The sequence below is a fragment of the Semicossyphus pulcher genome, unplaced genomic scaffold, assembly GCF_022749685.1.
Source record: "Semicossyphus pulcher isolate SPU_LCO1_2020_fin unplaced genomic scaffold, fSemPul1.0.p SCAF_2, whole genome shotgun sequence".
Taxonomy (NCBI): Eukaryota; Metazoa; Chordata; class Actinopteri; order Labriformes; family Labridae; genus Semicossyphus; species Semicossyphus pulcher.
Genome location: NW_027211693.1, coordinates 30,129,063 through 30,146,955, shown reverse-complemented (window position 1 = coordinate 30,146,955; position 17,893 = coordinate 30,129,063). Strand labels below are relative to the sequence as shown.

Here is a 17,893-nt window from a genome sequence, read left to right as displayed (position 1 = left end):
TTTTTATCCATTAAAATAGTGTTTAAAAAAGGAGCTTGTTGGTGTGTTTTGATGAAATTGACAGCCACCATGTGTTTAAGACTGTAAGGCTGCTTTTTAAATTCATTTTAGCAATATGGATTTTGAATCTACTTTTAAACAGAAATCATAATATTGTTCATATAGTGAACATAAAACTACCAACTTCACACGAACAACCCATACACAGAGCAACCTAACTGGGTAAAAGCTTATTTTACCTTTAGATAGGCTATATTATAATTCTGCTTACTTATTCTGATGTGAGCGCTGTAAGAAAAAACAAAACACTAATTTTACAGAACATATCTGTAATAAAATACACAGAAAAATACCGAAAATAGTTTAATCAAGAATCCTGCTTAATTAAGCACTGGATGAAATGGCAAAAAACACAATCAGTATATTTTCTATATTGATCAATATTAAAATATATCAGAATGTATGGTTTAAAGTGCTGCCAGGTTGAAGAGTATAAGTGGCTGCTGATAAAAACAGTCTTTTGCACCAACCAGGAAATCAAACAGGACAACAAGAGTAAAAATAACTACTTTATTTCATATATTATTAACATTTCTCCTTGTGTTAAATGAAGTCACAGCAGCAACATTGTCATGATCACTAATGTCAAACTGAAGAACCATCAATGAAAGAAAAATACTTTAAAACACTATAAGAAAAGATGTTGATAATATAATAACTAACTGAAAGAAATAAAAAGAATAATTTAATAAAATCAAGTGATAAAAGTCCTCTGTGCGTTTTGGAAACAATAAATAACTGCAGTTGGTTTTCAGATGAACCCCTGCGCTGCCTTTTCAGCTGAAGTCCAGATAAAGAAGCAAAAAGGAGGCGTCAAACCCCGCCCACCACCCACCTCCCACCTCCCACCTCCCAACATGTAGCTAAAACTACAAGCAGCAGAAGTGAAGGCGAAATGTCTCATTTCACTTTGGATAATGTTCCCCTTTCCCGTAAGGATTGTCTTTAAAATCGTCTTGTGGTAATTTTGTGAGTTTAACGACAGGATAATTTGTGATCATTTTCAATGGTTTATAACAACCTGCAAATATTCACTCTCCCAGAAATGACAGGAAACCAAATGTTGTTGTTTCTGGGTCATGACATCATCTGAAGGAGTACACATCTCGGTTGATCTCCCCTCCTCCTCCATGAACTGTGTCTGGATGAACTCTCCTGCTGCTTCCAGCTCCTTGAGGCTGACCAGCGCCCAGTGTGATGAGCTGTTAGCTTGGATCAGTACCAGGATTTCTCTGATGGTCACCGACTACCGGTGCTCTGTTTCAGCTGTGGAGCGCCTGTCCAATCTGTCTCCGATGAGTGACAGTTTCACTGTATCTAACAAGTCACACGTGGGCTGAAATCTGTCTCACTACAGCGCTATGAAGCCAAAATAAACAGATGTTACTGAGATTTGATGACAATAAACAGGCTGAAAGGATGCTGAAAGAACTACATCATGATGCTGATTTGTAAAAAGTCTGAAGTCATGTTTCGTCAGGTCTGTCTGCAAGACAAGAAGCAAACTAATTTAAAATGCTTGTTTTTTGAATGGAGTTTGGTTTGACCATTTCTTATGCTGTCAAAGGACATCAAGAACCTCAATGCTGATTTTTTTATGATTGTTTTATGATGTCACCTTTGACCTTTTGTGTATAAAAATGTAACCACTTCATCATTGTATCTGTTTAGACATGTCTTTGAGTTCTTGAGGTAATGACAAAAAATTGACCTTTGACCTTGAGTGATTTCTGTCAAATGTTAGGCTTTTCCCTCCAGGTATTCTTTGTAGGCTTTGATCAATTTTCTTGGAATAATTTAAACTGAATTTGCATCGCCAGGTGCTTTTTTGTATCTTTGCAGTGACATTGTAGGTAATTTCACCAGGTGAAAGTGTTTGTGTCCGTCGAAGATTTCTCATAGTTCACTTGCTCCGCCCTGACTCCGCCCTCTTTCTGCGGGCCAACACAAAGCAGGAAATGATGTCACGTTCAGGTTCCTCCTCTGGTTTACAGTAAAGGTTCTAATTGGTCCCGGGCCACTGTGATTGGCCGCCTACATCAACATATGAGGCTCCTCCCTGAAGCTAACGTCACACAGAAGAGATAAATGGTCAGAGGGGTAGTGGTAGGAGGGGAGGCGGTCTGGGCCGATCTGCTCCTCCGTGGGAATGTCCAACAGGCACTCCACACTCAAAGCATCATGGGAATACCAGATGTAGTCCAGAGTGCTGCAGCTCTCTCCAGAGGGGCGGATCTTCCACGTGGTGTAGGCGGGTTCTGTCTGTCCGTCGGAGCTCAGCAGCTTGTATGCAGAGTTCAGGCCGAGGGGGGAGGAGCTGAAGCGTCGGTAAACGTCCTCTGAGGGCTCAGCGTTAAAGTCCCCGCACACCACCAGAGGGACGGAGCCTGGCTCCGCCTCACTGTCGCCTCGGGAAGTGATGCTGCGTAGACTCTGCAGGAGGTCGGCACCCTGCGCGCTCCGCAGCCTCTCCCAGCCGCTACGAGCTTTCAGGTGAGTGACGGCCACGCACAGCCGCCGGCCCGTTACCCGGCAGCTCAGCGTCTGAACGATGGCTACCTGGTTGGTGGGCAGCATCATGGCGGACAGCCGCAGGTGAGCTGTGGACTGCAGAGAGAAGCGTGAGCGTCGATAAAACAGAGCGCAGCCGTCAGGACCGTTATTCTGCTCTACGTCGAGACAGGGAGACCAGGGTTTGGCCAGGAAGGTGCCGTGGTAACCCAGGCTGGCCATGATTGGCTGGAAAGTGTCGTAGTAGTGGTCCACTTCCTGTAGACACAGGATGTCGGGGCGGTAGGTGAGGATCTCCTCCAGGATCAGGTACTTCCTTTCCTGCCAGTTGAGAGCGTCCAGTGGACAGCGGATGAACCCGTCCTTTCCCTCGCCGAGAGCTGGAACCAAAGAGAGAGGGAGAATACAGCCATGGTCATCATTATTAACAGATATCTTTGTATGAAAACAGATATCTGTAGGCTCAGGAGAAGATCTTTGTTGTCAGAAGTGTTTGGGTTTGTGTTTGAGGTCTGAGGATCACTGAGTGTAGTGAGGTTTGGTTGGATGTCAGAAAACAGCCCATGTAGAGAGCCAAAGAAGGCAGAACGTATTGGCTCTTCTGCTAGTGTGAATTAGGCTTTTATCTATAAAGATATCTGCATACGAGTCTGTTTAGAAACTCCAGTACTGAATGTACAGCTGCCGGCTGGACTGTTAACAAAAACAAGAGCAGGGATCAGGAATATCAAAGCCAAATCCATCCTTGTCCTTTATTTTAATTTATTATATTAATTACACTGGAAAACCACAAATACTGGCCGGTTGCCGTCATTGGCTCTGTGAACTTGGAGATTGCAGTCATGGTAGCAGCTCTGTAAAGCTCTTTTTCGACACAGTGATGCTTTGAACTTAATTTACTAAAAACGTCTTAATTAACCGATTAGCATACAAACATCAGCTGAGTAGAACTAAACAGGAACTCGAGCTGAAGGTGAGGGGAATATTTATTCATAAACCAAATATTGGACAAATCAAACCTGATGATGGCCTGGAAGGAAGAGTTTAATAAAGTTACCAAAGTTACTCCAGTTTATCTTAAAGCAGAACATTCCTGTCTGAGCCACAGCTGATGGCTATCTATTCCAGGGCTGTCAAGATACTCCACTTAAAACCAGTCAGAGGATCACGAATATCAGCAGGTGCCCTCGTCTGGAGACCGTGCATGTTTGTACAAAATTCCATCTCTCGAATGCTGCGGTTAGCTTTTGTCTAATGGTACATAAGGGTTATCAAGTATGTTGTTATATCTTGGAATATGGCCTGTTTTCACTCTAGGTTGTTGCTTGTCATTTGGGAAGCAGTGGAATGATAATGATTTGTCAGATTCCTGCGTTTAACCAGGGTTTAACCAGCAGTCTAAGCTTTCCAACCTGAGTGTGATGAGAGGAACATGGACGACGTGTGAAGAAAGAAAAGTCTCTACCTTGCGCAAGTATATTCCACTGCATGACCCGTATGGAGGGGTTGTGCTTGTAGCGGCGGAGCGCTGAGCCGCTGGGAAAGACCAGATCCCGGTGTGGACGGGCCGGGCGACTCTGCAGGGCCTCCTCACACTCTCTGAGCAGCTGGTCCGGGTCGATCTCAGCCAGGTCCTGGTCTGGGTTCTCCTCTGGGTACAGGTCTGGTTGGGCCAAGGGGGCGCTGTTCAGTGACTGGGCCAACGTGCCAAACAACCTGCTGCTGCTGCTGCCGCCCATTGGACAAACTAACAGAGAGGAAACAAAGGAGAGATGTGTGTGGTCATTAAAGGTGCTTTGTGTTTGGTTGCATCAGCCTCTGTAAGCTGCTGCATGCCAGGCCATAGACTGTATATTAGAAGTGGATGTAGACTCTCGGTTTACACAGGGAAACAATGGTAGAGGGGTGTTAATATAGCATTTTTTCTAAGGGCCAGCAGGGGGCATCTCTACTGGTGGCAAAAAGGAGTAGGGGTAAATGGGGTTAAGCAGGGTATCCAACGGCTGTGTTCGCTTCAGACAATATCACCAAGACAGTGACGAATACTGTTCAACTAATAGGAAAGAATATCTACATCTTTTATCACATGGGGTTGTGAAATATTTTAAATTATTGAATGGGTTTGGGATAAACACGTAATGATAACTCTATCAAACATGCAACATGGACTCATTACAATACTTGTTGGGATGAAATGTGTCAAAAGCACCAGTCAAATGAACGCTCAGATGTCCTGGACCTCACATCAAACAGAAAACAGCTTTGCCTGTACAAATCACAACAAACCCTTCAATATGTCTCACAATGGAAGGAATGTAAAAGTTAAAGTTCCCCCTGATATTGAAATCAAGTATTTCCTCCTTAGTTATAAAGCTATATCAGTAAGGATTAATCTGTGTAGCTACCTGTTGATTGACAATTTCCTACAAAGGTGACCTGAAAAAACTTTTTCAGCAAACAGTGCAAAAAGACGCTGAGGAGTCTGCTGTTTGCTTTTTGGTTTGAGCCTGTTGTTCGTATCCCTGTTGTCGCAGTAAGCATGAACTATGGATGCAACTTGCTAACCAAGCCAGCTATAGCCTTAGTTGATGACTGATTGTTTGCTAACCCCTTGCCGTTAGCCCAACCAGGCACGGCTCAGCACCAGGATATCTCGGTTGGACACCAAATGCCATCGTTCTGTCTCAGATGTCTGAAATCTGTCTTCTACTTACTGCTATGAATCCAAAAACCCTGATTTGTAAAAAAAAAAAAAAAATAAGAAAAAAGAAAAGAATAATTCGTACTCTGTGAACAGAATGAGAAAAGAAAACAACTTTTAAAATACTCATTTTTTTTAATAGAGTCTCTTTTCAATTTCTGAAGCAACGTCAGGATGTCGGCAGCATCTCGATGCTGACAGGTTTTTGAGACAAAGCATGCGAATGTCTCGCTTCGTTGGATGTAATGGATGCAAATGTGCATCTACTGGCTTCTTTGCAATGGCTTTAAGTCAGGTGACACCTGTGAAGAACGACCTTCGCCAGGGGCGTGACCTCACCCACTTTCCCTACCAGGTATGAAGATAAGAAACATGAAAACCCTTGAACTGACAGTCTGGACAACTTCACTGCCAAAATAAAAAAAGACAGGCCAACAGTCAGTACTGTCGACTGGACAAAGGTTGCGTAGCTGTTCTGCTTGCCTTGGTCGTTTGGTCTGAACAAATGTTTAGTCAGAATGTGCTGAGACTCACGCACCAGAGTGCTGACCATGAGAGAACAAACAGTCCACGGTCCAGTACATGCAGAGGTTTGTCTCATATAAAGTCACATTTCCCTTTAATCAATGCTGATTGGAAGCTCACTCTTCACTGTGAGTGTACAGAGACTGCTGTATCCTGAGAAGAGACAGCTGTAGAGATTAAAATGATCCAAGCAGCCACCTCCGCTGGTGAAAAATGAAGCCAATGTGGAAGTGCAAGAAATAGCAGTTCCTCAAATGTCTACTAGAGGCTCAGACAGTCACGGTGGATGTGTAATGTGTTACACAGAACAAAAGCTTCAAACATCGTTTTTAAAAAAGCTGATGGAAATCAGCCTTTAAGGCTGCAACAATCACAGAAACACCCTGAGACATCCTGGACGAACTAATTGAGAAGATCCTGACCTGACTAGCATTTTGTTGTTGTTTGTTTTAGTTGAATAGCTGCCCACTTTCCACTGCAAAGCATCGTGTCTGAGGTCTTCTGCAAATGAGAAAAAGGAGTGGAACCAAGGAGTGAAAGTGAAGTCCTTCAATGCTGCAAAGCTCAGGTAATGATTGACAAATAATCCCCCATCCCTGCTACTGCTAGATACTTGCAATCGTCCTTTGCTTTAACTGAGTCACTCTGATTGCACGGCTTCAACAGCAGAACCTTCCTGGACAGGAAGACCTTCACCTTTAACCTCGAGTCACTGTTCCGTGTGTAGTATTACATGTCTTACCCATGCCGTCCATGTCTGCTCAATGCTCTCCTCCTGTCTTTCTCCTGTTTCCTCTGAAGAGCCGAACAATCCACCTCTCTGTCTCTCTCACTCACTCCTGCCCTGCCTGCACAAAGCTGGATCCCTGTCTCTCTCTGTGACTCATCCTTTGTCCGTCTCGTCCTCCAGCACGTTTGTCTCCCTCTGAATCATCAGTTCCTAACTCTCCCTCCCCCCTCGCTGGATGACAGAGTGACCTCTAGAGAGCTGGAAGACACGGTAAGCCTGTCTCAGACATGGATAGAGAGAAAGAGAGACGGGAGAGAGAGACGGGAGAGAGAGTGGGAGACGTTGTGAGCTACAAGGTCAGGTAGATAGGTAGTGTGTGTGTGTGTGTGTGTGTGTGTGTGTGTGTGTGTGTGTGTGTGTGTGTGTGTGTGTGTGTGTGTGAGGTGGATAAGGATGTTGCCTCACTAATTGAGTAAGTGGGTGAGATTTTGACAAACATTTGCATATTGTCCAACAGGTGTGGATGGCAGGGCTATCTGGTGTGGGTTTACACACACACACAGGAAGAGTGAAACACAGAGCGCCTTTGTCGGTGGCACATTAACATTAATCTGATTTTGAGTCAGCGTGCACTATTCCCTGCTGCCTGTTCTGCTTTTGGCTGAAGAAAAAATACCTCGGAAACAGAATTTAATCTGTGGGACACAAAATACTCCATAAAATCCAAGAGGACTGACAGCGATGCCCAACTATTCCTCATGAACATACCTTTCTATTACTACAAGCTCCGCCTCCTGAGCCACGGCTGCTCTGCCTCTGTGTTCGGACAGCAGACAGAATCTTTGAGCTGAAATTTTCTCCAGTTTGACTCCAATAAAGATACTCAGAAGGCTGCAATCCATCCTTCTTTACTCTGTATTTTTCCTTCATGCCTTTCACCGCTGTCATCAGCTCCTCCTGACGAAGTACGCAGAACCTATGTTTACAATTTACCCAGAAAAGTTTGGCAGGAAGTGGTACGTTAGTTAGTTAAATTTCCTGTGAGGAGTTTGCTGGTTATGAAACAGACTGAAATTAATTCTGATGACTCTACATGACTTACAAAAGCAAACCAGACCATCAGCGACAAGACTGATTATTTCTATATAGTTATTTTAATGCCTGAAACTGCTGGTGGGGGGGTAGGTGTCAGACGAAGTGATTAACTGCACGCTGCCTTTGTTTATATAGGGCAAAAATGTAAAGTGAGTGATACATGTGACTGTATTTATGACATACGTTTCATCTGTTCTAAGATATTTCCGTCAAACTGTCAACCAACAAAACTACAGTCAACACACGAGCTTGGCTAAAACCTCTTAAAAAAACAGACTGTATAAATAATGGACCTAGCCACCGTGACGTCACCCATTGGCTTCTCGACTGGGTAAGTGAAGCCTCGAGTTTGGAATTTGGTTGGAATGTTGGTTTTCCAGAGACAAAAGTGACCATACTTGGATGAGAGGGTGGAGCTGGAGAGGAGCGAGGGGTTGGCAAACACCATGTTATCAAAGCTAAACAGTCTGTGTCTGATTCATGAGCTGGTGAATGAGCTAGTTTAACTTCATGTTTCCCACAGAGGAGAATCGTTTGTGGTGCAGACGGACTGCAGCTGTTTATTTTCCTGACTAAAGAAGAAGCAGACTCGCCGCTCGCTCGCCCAATGAGAGCGAGAGGTCGTAAACATCTTTAAATCTGCTGTAAAGTTGAGGTTCTCAAATGGGTCCAAATCGTTTTTTCTTGGATTCTGGAGCCAACCTCTAGTGGACAGTCGAGGAACTGCAGCTTTTAGCACTTCCATATGACATCACTGACACTACCAGCTCAATTTACACAATGTCAATTTAAATGATCCTTTTTTTATTGTCTAACAAATTGGCAAACAATTTTATCTTATTTAAAAATGCCAAAACAAACTCCCACACTCCTTCGTAACAGATTTGATTTAACTGTTGTACAAACATACAGCACCAACAGATACTTACATGGAACAAAATGGATAAAGGAAATCCTCATACAAACACACGGACACACAGTTCTTCCACACAACGCCTTCCCGTCGTCCTCTCAGTATTCCGTCTCTCGTCTGCCTTCAGTGTCTCTGCAGAGCTGGAATCAGGCGGAGCACTCTGTCTGCTGGACGGAGGTTTGGGAGGACGTGGAGACTCGCATGGCAGCAACATGAAGGAGGGGACTCATCACTACTGACTGGGCCATTCAAGAATGCTGTCCCTCTCCTCACACACACACACACACGCGCGCTGACACACACACACACACAAAGGGAAGGGGAGCTCTGCAAACGTAGGCAGTCCAGAGAGGAAACTGGAATGACAGTCAACAATGAACTGTGTGTTCATTCTATAGTCACCACATGTTCTAAGATGCCGTTCATACACGGGACAGTTCTGGTTGAATATATATACACTTACACTATAGTGGATACATTAATTAATTTAAGTGGTTTAGGTTGAGTGTCACAGCCTGATATATACAGCAGCGGTTCTCAAAGTGGGGTTCTAGGACCCCTGGGGGTCCACGAACCATAGCCTGGGTGTCCGCGAAATAATTATAATACATTTATAAAAAATTATATAATTGTGCTATATCATTAAAACTGCATGTCTACAGATGAGGACCATTTGTGCCAATGAAACTAGCATATTGTGTCCATTACTCCCGCCCACGTTTGGACCAATAGAAACTGATGATTGTGACACATCACGTCATGAATCACTCAACTCACTCAGGTCGCAGTGAACCGCTCCTGCTGCTGTCTTGCTGCTGTTAATCTTCTGAAAGCTTTAAGATCACTTGAAAAGTATAAATGCTGTCGAGTTGAGTCCACAAGCAGTTTGACTAAAACGAGCCTCAGTTTTAAAATATACACGTGATACTAACATGATTCAGATTGAAATGTTTTTCTGTTTATCACTATGACACAGGTCTGAAGAATTTAGATTGATAAGTTTCACAATACAAATAGTTCTAATGGCATCTAAGAGTGCAAATGGTAGTAAGCATATGCTTAATGGGTGTTACTATTATGAAGGGGGTCCTTGGGAAATGTTCTCCCCTGTAAGGGGTCCCTGGCCCCAAAAAGTTTGAGAACCCCTGATATACAGTATGTTCTTCCTCTGTGCCTGAGAGCATAAAGACCATTTATAGTTTAACTTGACTCCAAAGAAAGTCTTTCTGCCTCAAACACTCACTACAGCCCCTCATGAGGATTAATACAACGCTGAAAGTAGTCCCCAATAAATGCGCTATTTTCTCATTAAAAGTACCATGTCAGAAAAATGAACATTTGGACGTAAATCAGCATGATAAGAAGAAACTATACTGACAGAAACCATGTTTGAGAAAAATGTATTTTGATTTTATAGTTTGACTCATGTCCCATCTGTTAACATGGAGGAGGCGGGCTTTATGAGCTATACTGCAGCCAGTCAGCAGGGGGCGACAGAGAGGGTTTGGCTTCACTTTGAGGGAGCGGTCATGTCGGCCATCTTTTTATACAGTCTCTGGTAGGAACCAATGATCTCAGAGCTGAAAGTATCAGTAATAAGAAAACAGTTTAAAATAATATATTGAACTTTGCCATGGCCTCCAAAGGCTGAATGAATACTTTCAGTAGAATTGGGATCATTGGTGAATTTTGTAACATTAGTTGGGTCAAAATTATTACATACTTTCATACTTCGTCTGAATGTAATGACTGAGTGTTAGTCCTTCAGCTCCTTCTTGTCTTTATGATCATGCTTTTTCTTTAGTGTTATTTAATCTATTGTTTCCATTTCGTCCTGTGAAATAAAAGCAAAAGAAAAGCTTGCAGTGTGGGGCCAGGAGCCATCTCTGGGTGTTGCAGTTAATGAGGTTACCCTCATTAAGCAGGTGTGTCCCTGTGTGCTCTTAAACACTTAGTCACTGCTGCCAATTACTGGGAATAATGTGTGAGGCCCCTGGCTACTTAGAAATACTGCGGTGAGAGTATTTTTCCCCGCAGACATTTTACATAACAAGTGAAGTACACAAAGTCATATAATTAATGCTGGTTCTCTGAAATAACTTTCTGGAACACCTCAATTACCACAATTAATTTCTTCCACCTGTGCTCCTCCTGCCGTAACAAGTCAACACGTCTGCACGGGTAAAGGCCTGTTGGGACACAGCCTCGGTGTGTAAACTGATGCATTCACATGCTCCTCAGTCTATTTCCTACTTCATGTTGTTTCCAAACGATGACTGAAAGCTCTTATTAAGGATTTGTTGCTGCACCAGAACGTTCACTAAAACCACTAAAACATTACTTTCTCTCAGGGTTAACGCCAGAGGCTGGAGCACCAAGAAAGGTGAGGGGGCTCTTAACCATCAATCGCCGTATTGTGATATTATCGTTATCGTGAACAACGTAGCACCTACCCTATCTCGAGTTACCCAGTGATTCCCACCCTGTTTCAACCTAGTTCAATATTACAAATTCCAGCGAGCAAAAAAACAACATGCAAGAAGATAATTAATGTAAAGTTTCTGCGCGACTTCCTGTCGACTAGGAAAGTCTGAACCAACAAGATATCATTCCAACTGGAGGGGTCTTCTTGTTAACTATTGAACAATTCTTTCGACGATACCCTCCTCCACCCTCTCTCACTGTAATGACACACTGAGTGGTGCTGCTTACACTGACTGAGATCAAATTCCAGGTCACCACATGACTGAATTACCAGAGCAACATATTAGATTAAGTGATCCAGGGCGAAAAACGAATGAAGGGTTGTCCTGTATGTGAGCTGTGTGGATCTGCTGATCTTAGACTCACTTACAGGAGGTTTAGAGGATGATACTGACAACCATCTCTGATACTCATTACTAAAACCTTAAAGTTGACCACTTACAGATTATCTGTTGTATCCCAGAAGTGTCCTATTTATATCTACATGTGACAGATTTTGATTTTAAGGCTGTACACACAGCTAGTTTGATGTTTTCTAGTAGTTATCAGAGTTTAACAATGCAGCGCAGTGAGGGCATAGATCTGTGTGTTTCTCATGCTCTGTACCTGACTCAATAACGTCGCGATCTGTCTGTATTTCGGCGTACAGATACTATAAAGTATAAACTCCTCTCCACATGCTGTCATATGTCCATGTGCTGTGTACTTCATATATTTCACTGATAAACACAGAGCTCTGTGCTCGCGCGCAGCAGCTCTCCCCTCTCTGCGCTGCGAGTCTCAGCTCTCATCACAGCTGTTTGTTTGATGTTTTTAAAGTCTTATTAAGGTGAGCGAGGCTCCGTGTTCATTTGCATCAGAGCGGGAAAGTGAGATCCGATCACAAGTGGTCACTGAAGACGCATTTGGAGACGCATTGAAATGCAAAGAGTGAACGCTAGTGCTTAGAGCTGACTACTTGTGATCCAATCACGAAAACCACATGTTAATACCAGGTGTGCTAAGGGCCTCTGTCTTTGGTCATTAGAAAGTCTGACAACCACTGGCTATTTACGTAAACATTTATTTATATTGTGTAGGACAATTGTCTATTTAGTTCACAGTGCCGCAGAGTATCTTTAATTCACAGTGCCGCAGAGTATCTTTAAGTCGATGTGTGACTCCTCGTGTTCTTTTGTCATTGTTCATGCTTCTATCGTACATGTAAAGGCACAACCTCAAGAAAAGCAAATGCTTGTTTTCTCTGTCATTTTTGACAATAAAAATGACCTATTGAGGGTTTAAGTCATCAGACGTCTGGAAGAAGGAAACCAAGTAAGAAGAAGTTTTGCTGCAGCCTTGCTCACAGTCCCAGAAGCACTGCCAAAGAGCGACTGTGAAACACAGATTTTTAACTTGAAACGGCTTTATTCAGTTTTTTCCTGTTAATTATCCTTACTTTAAAAAAAAGTAAAACATGTGAAAGACATCTTTAGTGCTTGTTAATTATCTAACTGCCTGCTTTTTAGGCTTCTGTCATCATTAGGATACTCGTCACTGGCCTCATTATAAATTATATATATTTACATATTATACATTATTGTGATCCTATTGTGCCATATTACCTGGCTGTTATAGTTTAACTCAATTTTTTTTTTTTTTTATGTGTTTTATAAATAAAGACCAATAATTAGTTGTCTGCCTGTTTAAAACACCCTAAAAAAACTCACTGCTTGGATGAATTTGATATTTAATAAAATGGGCATTACATTTCCATTTTATCTTTAAACACTTATCCACAGCTGGGAATCTCATTAATAAAGGCCCTGAGCCCTGATTGTATGATTAAATGTTTGACTGGAAGCTAATAAAGGCCTGGCTCACAGTGTACATGCTCCTTTGACCCGTCTCTTCTGTGCTCACAGGTTACGTAACTCAACAATCCCATTACAGACGAGGCCAATAAAGATCTGTGTGGCTCCAGATTAAGAGTTTAATCCCTCAAACACTGAAACTTTTTAAGCCTCTGATTTGAGGCATTCTGCTGCTGACACGAACTGTGAAAGTGTATTAGTATGTCTGTGCGTGAGTGTGTGCAGGCGTGGCCTGACCACGAGCATGAAAATAGAGGCCTGACCTGCTTCCTTGTGACAATACTGAAAATAGATCAGCCCTGGTTACCGACTGCCTGTTTCAATCAGCTCAGGCTTTAAGACAGTCGATAACAGGATGTGGAAATATTGTCAAAAGTAGAATAATTAATTAATTAACAAGAAAATAACCATAAAAAAAGAGCAGTTTTTTATCCTGCGGAGGGGCTCCAGTGTAAACATGGATCTCATGGTTGGAAAGCTCAATAGTGAGATCTGTTGATTAAAACCACAGACTGTATAAAAAGCTGGACGACATGACAGCTCCCTGAAAGTGAAGCCAAACCCTCTCTATCGCCCCCTGCTGACTGACTGCAGTATAGGTCATAAAGCCCGCCTCCTCCATGCTAACAGATGGGACATGAGTCAAACTATAAAATCAAAATACACGTCAAATACATTTTTCTCGAACATGGTTTCTGTCATTATAGTTAGTTCTTATCATGCTGATTTACGTCCAAAGTTTACTTTTAAGTAGTTATTTGATGCTATAAAAAGGGGGTGTGACCTCATGATTGACAGCTCTGTTGAAAAATGGGGCTCCTGCAGCGTTCTGTTCTCGAGTAGCAGAGTAGAGGAGGAACGGCGAGAGGAGACATAACTAACACTACAGTCATTGAACTTTCCATCACCGTGAATATCTGCTTCAGACCAACACAAGAAGCTGTTCTTTATATACGGCCATTGAGTACAGCCTAGTCGGACTATTCTGTCCTGTGATTGGCTGGGAAAGCCAATATGTCAAACACTTTTCACTCAGGAGACAATTGGTTGTGTGAGTATCCAACTGACTTAATATTTTAACACAAAACATAATCTTTTCTAAACTTGAACCAAATACTTTAGGTGCCTTAATCAAAGAGTGGTTACTGTTGTGAAACAGCCACAGTTTGGTTTGGTTTGGTTTAGGCACCAACACCACTTAGTATTTAAAGTAATAATCTGGATGATTTTCATGTAAATAAATGTCTGTTAAGTCACTATTGATCGCTGAATGAGGTAACACAATGGTGATCGAGCCTATGGCCCACTGATGAAAGCCTTTGCATTTGCAGTGTATAGTATTATTACAGACTGGGTGTCTGTGGCGACATGCACGGAAAAATCACAAGCGGCGCCCAGTTAGTGACGCGTTTTCCATCAGCCAGCAGTGGTTGGTCTGCCAGAGAGGGTGGGCAGAGCTAAGCGGCTGCTTTTCCGGACTATGGCTGAACAAACAAAGAAAAGATGGATGACTACAGATGAAACTTCAAAAATAAGTGACAATCCAAAGAAAAACAAACAAACTCGACACTCAGATGAAGGCAAACAGTCTAAAAAGTTAAGCGACCTTCAGTGAGGAAAATCAAGAGTTACAACCGTGACAAAAGGATCCAACCGTAGACATCTGATTAAATTGGGAAGTGCAAGGGGGCCTAGGAGCAGAGCTGCAGCTAGCTTAAATGTTGGTGATTAGCTCGCTTTTAGGTAAGAATTCCCCATGTGTCAACTTTCATGACATTTTAACCTGGAGCCGAATTATCCGCAGAGGCCTCCTCCTCTCGAAAAACAACAGAGGCGGTAAAAGGGACTAAATAAAACAGTTATGTTACATATCAGTGTTTCTGGAACGCCCTTCCACATGGCTTTGGGGGCTGCAAGCTGAGCTGCTGCTAACTTTATATCTCCAGCTGACCACATTTTTTTTAAACTAGTAAAATCATAAAGTTAAAAATGATTGGGGCATGACTTAAACAATAAAAGTAGTTCCCTGAAAATGTCTGTGCTTATGGAAAGCGGATTCAACTAAATTTCAATAATGGTAGACAGTGTTTTTGCAGAGTTAGCTGATAAAGGGTCGTCACAGATCTAAAATCTGTTAGTTGAAGAAGCCCAAAAGGTTAAATTAATTGAAATGGGATTTGAAAGGATTTGTGTTTTCTCAGATTATAGTTATTGTTTTACAAAGACTCGATTAATTAAGAATGAAAAGACAGGATAAAGAAAGGATTTGTATTTGCTACACAGATTTGATCCCTTGATGGAAATAATACCTTTGTAATGAAAGCTTGTTCAAAATAAAGCTGTACTGATCTGCAGAAGACCTTCCTTCTATTTAAAGCAAGCAGATCCTGGGCTTTAACATCGCTGCACCACGTTGAGCTCTTGTCCCCTCAGTCTGATCGGCCTATTTGTCAGCTAGTTAATTAGAGCACTGAGCGCATGAGATAAGAAGTGCAGTGTCATGGGTTACAGGGGCAGGAAAGAAACTGCTGCAACAGATTACTACACAGAGATACAGCAGAACATCCTGTATCACAGCTTTAAAGAGAATAAATAGAACTGAAGCCAACATGAATGAAGAGATGAGAGGGAAAGTTTCACCCGCAGGAACAGGACAGACTGATCGGAGGGCAAAAGTGGCAAAGAGGGCTAAAGTTACAAGTTTAATTAATTAATGACGCTCTGATTTATTTAGTATGTGAGCATCTACAATTTTAAACATCCATGAAGTGTCTGTCCGAACATTATTAGCCGACATGGAAGAGAAAAGGTCATTAAAGTGCTTTAAAAACACACAAAAGACCTTTGCAAAAACTGAGCAGAGCGTCATCGTCCCATGAAAACCCGTCATGGTCAACAGAAAGTAAGAGGCCCTTGAGTGAAGATGGCAGTGACATTGTGAGCTCTTGGACAGACAAGTTAAGACTTTTTCAGATGCGACGTTACACAAAGTTTGACTTTCTTACTTCAACAAAGTAAACCTGTCATGGAAAATAAAATCATTTGACAGTTTATTCTGTGTTTATACAAAAATCTTAGTGTAATCTTGTTGCAGTGTATTTTCCCCCTGAAATACCACTTGGTGGTAGATAAGGAAGCTTCACTTTAAGAAAATGCTTCTACGTTGGCATTTAAAACAAAAATCCAAAAACTTACGCTGGAAGTTTTTGGTTTAATAAAATTATCTGCAGTACATTTAGATTTCAGCTCATACAGTTCGAAAGATGAACAGTTAATCACGCAAAAAATGATCTTAACATTATGTCCTGTGCTGGGACATTCTGTCTATTTACCTGCTCTAACTTCAGCATTTAGCAACATTTTGCTTTAGAGGTATTTTTTGTAAACCCTTTTAAAAGTAATTTTAGCTTTTTTTATTTGTTTTTACTTGTAGTAGTTTAAGATAAGTCCATAAACTTTAATCAGGCGAGAAAATATAAACACACCAGAGTATCATCAAAGTATCACCTTTTGGGATACTGTGTCGAATCTCAACTACAATGTTGGATTACTAATCAATAGTTTACATGCAAAGATTTGATTTTTCTACTTATAGGCTGATTTTTTATTCCTCTACTTTGACTGCACAAAATGTCAAGCAAATGTGGACCGCACTGTTGTGATTGCATGACAAAATTTATATAAATCCAAAAGTTATATATACACCTTTATATTGAACAATAACCCCTGCATTGTTTAGTTTAACTTCTGCCAATAAAAAAAAAACATAGATATATAGATATTACCATTACTATTATAATTCAACTTATTTAGATAATACATTTGTCTTTGTCTATTCCATAGTCTTGTATTCTTTTTATAGTCATCTGTTTTTTTGTATTTAAAAAGTGAATTCATTTTTCAAGAATGAATAATATCAACGAATATGATATTTGAAGTGAAGTGAAAAGTTTATAATGTCAGTATAAAAAAGGCACATCACCAAAACTGAATTTTCAGTCATTAGTGCCAAAACCTCATAAGGAGGCGTAAGCTTTTTTTATAGTATTTCACAGTTAAATCCCCCAAATTTAAACTAAAAGCGTGTTAAATGTAATAAAAATAGCATTTGACTGATTCATAGATGATACTATGTGACGAATAATAGCATAACCGCATAGACAACATATTTTGAGCCATGGAGGATGACACGTCAGATACTGATGACTGGAGTAGTTCCGCTTTAAACAGTCATTTTTTGAACGTAGTTTGGTTGAGAGAATTAGTTAAAGTGTGGACACTGTGTAAAATGCTGTACAGTATGCCTACCTTGTGCTGTCCCGGTGCTGGACGCCCCGCTCGGTTTCAGCTGGGCACCTGTCCGATTGACTCCCCCTCCGCTGACTCCCCCTGCTCCACCGGGGTGACAGCACCGTGTTCCCGCCGGGGCTGACACTGCGACCGGTGAAAACGGTTTTCTGCCTGCCGGTCCTCCAAGCGAGGACACACACAGCTGGCCCAAAAACGCCGAGCAGCGCCGAGCCGGGTTCATTATTTACTGTAGGGAGTCTAACGGAGAAACGACTATAAGTTGCCGGCAGTGTTCCGCTTTCTTTTCACCTACACCACCGACACCGAACCATTCACCGAACAAAAGCTTGAGAATGTTCCCCCTTCACGCGGTTCGACCGGATATACTTCCGTTTCTCTTTGTACTTTTGAAGGTAATTGAAAGCCGGCAAAAGTTACATCATTTTTCTAGCGTGTCACAGAAGACCGGCTACGGAGGGGTGGACCAAGGATGGGCTAATCCACATTTCTTTACCGAGGGCAATTACTTACGTTAACAATGATTGTATTCTTAAATGATAAAATAAAATGCCGTTCTTTAAGTATCCGTCGGTTAAATTCTTTCGTACAAACTGATAAAAGTCTTCTTTTTAAAAAGGTACATTTCGTGACCCCCCTCATGTCAAAAATGTTTCGACCCGCAGTGACACTTCTACCAAAGGGGCAAGGACAGGCGAGAAATAGGCGTTAAC

General features: G+C 41.9%; 1 protein-coding gene across 1 annotated transcript; it reads right to left on the bottom strand.

Annotated features, from left to right (window-relative positions):
* Positions 1–937: 937 nt before the first annotated feature.
* nocta (nocturnin a) lies at positions 938–17,548 on the bottom strand. Its single transcript, XM_069669871.1, has 3 exons — positions 17,181–17,548; positions 4,037–4,318; positions 938–2,951 (listed from the first exon to the last, which is right to left on the bottom strand). Exons 1-3 carry the CDS (start codon positions 17,401–17,403, stop codon positions 2,095–2,097), a joined length of 1,362 nt encoding a protein of 453 aa, XP_069525972.1. The 5' UTR covers positions 17,404–17,548; the 3' UTR covers positions 938–2,094.
* Positions 17,549–17,893: the final 345 nt, after the last annotated feature.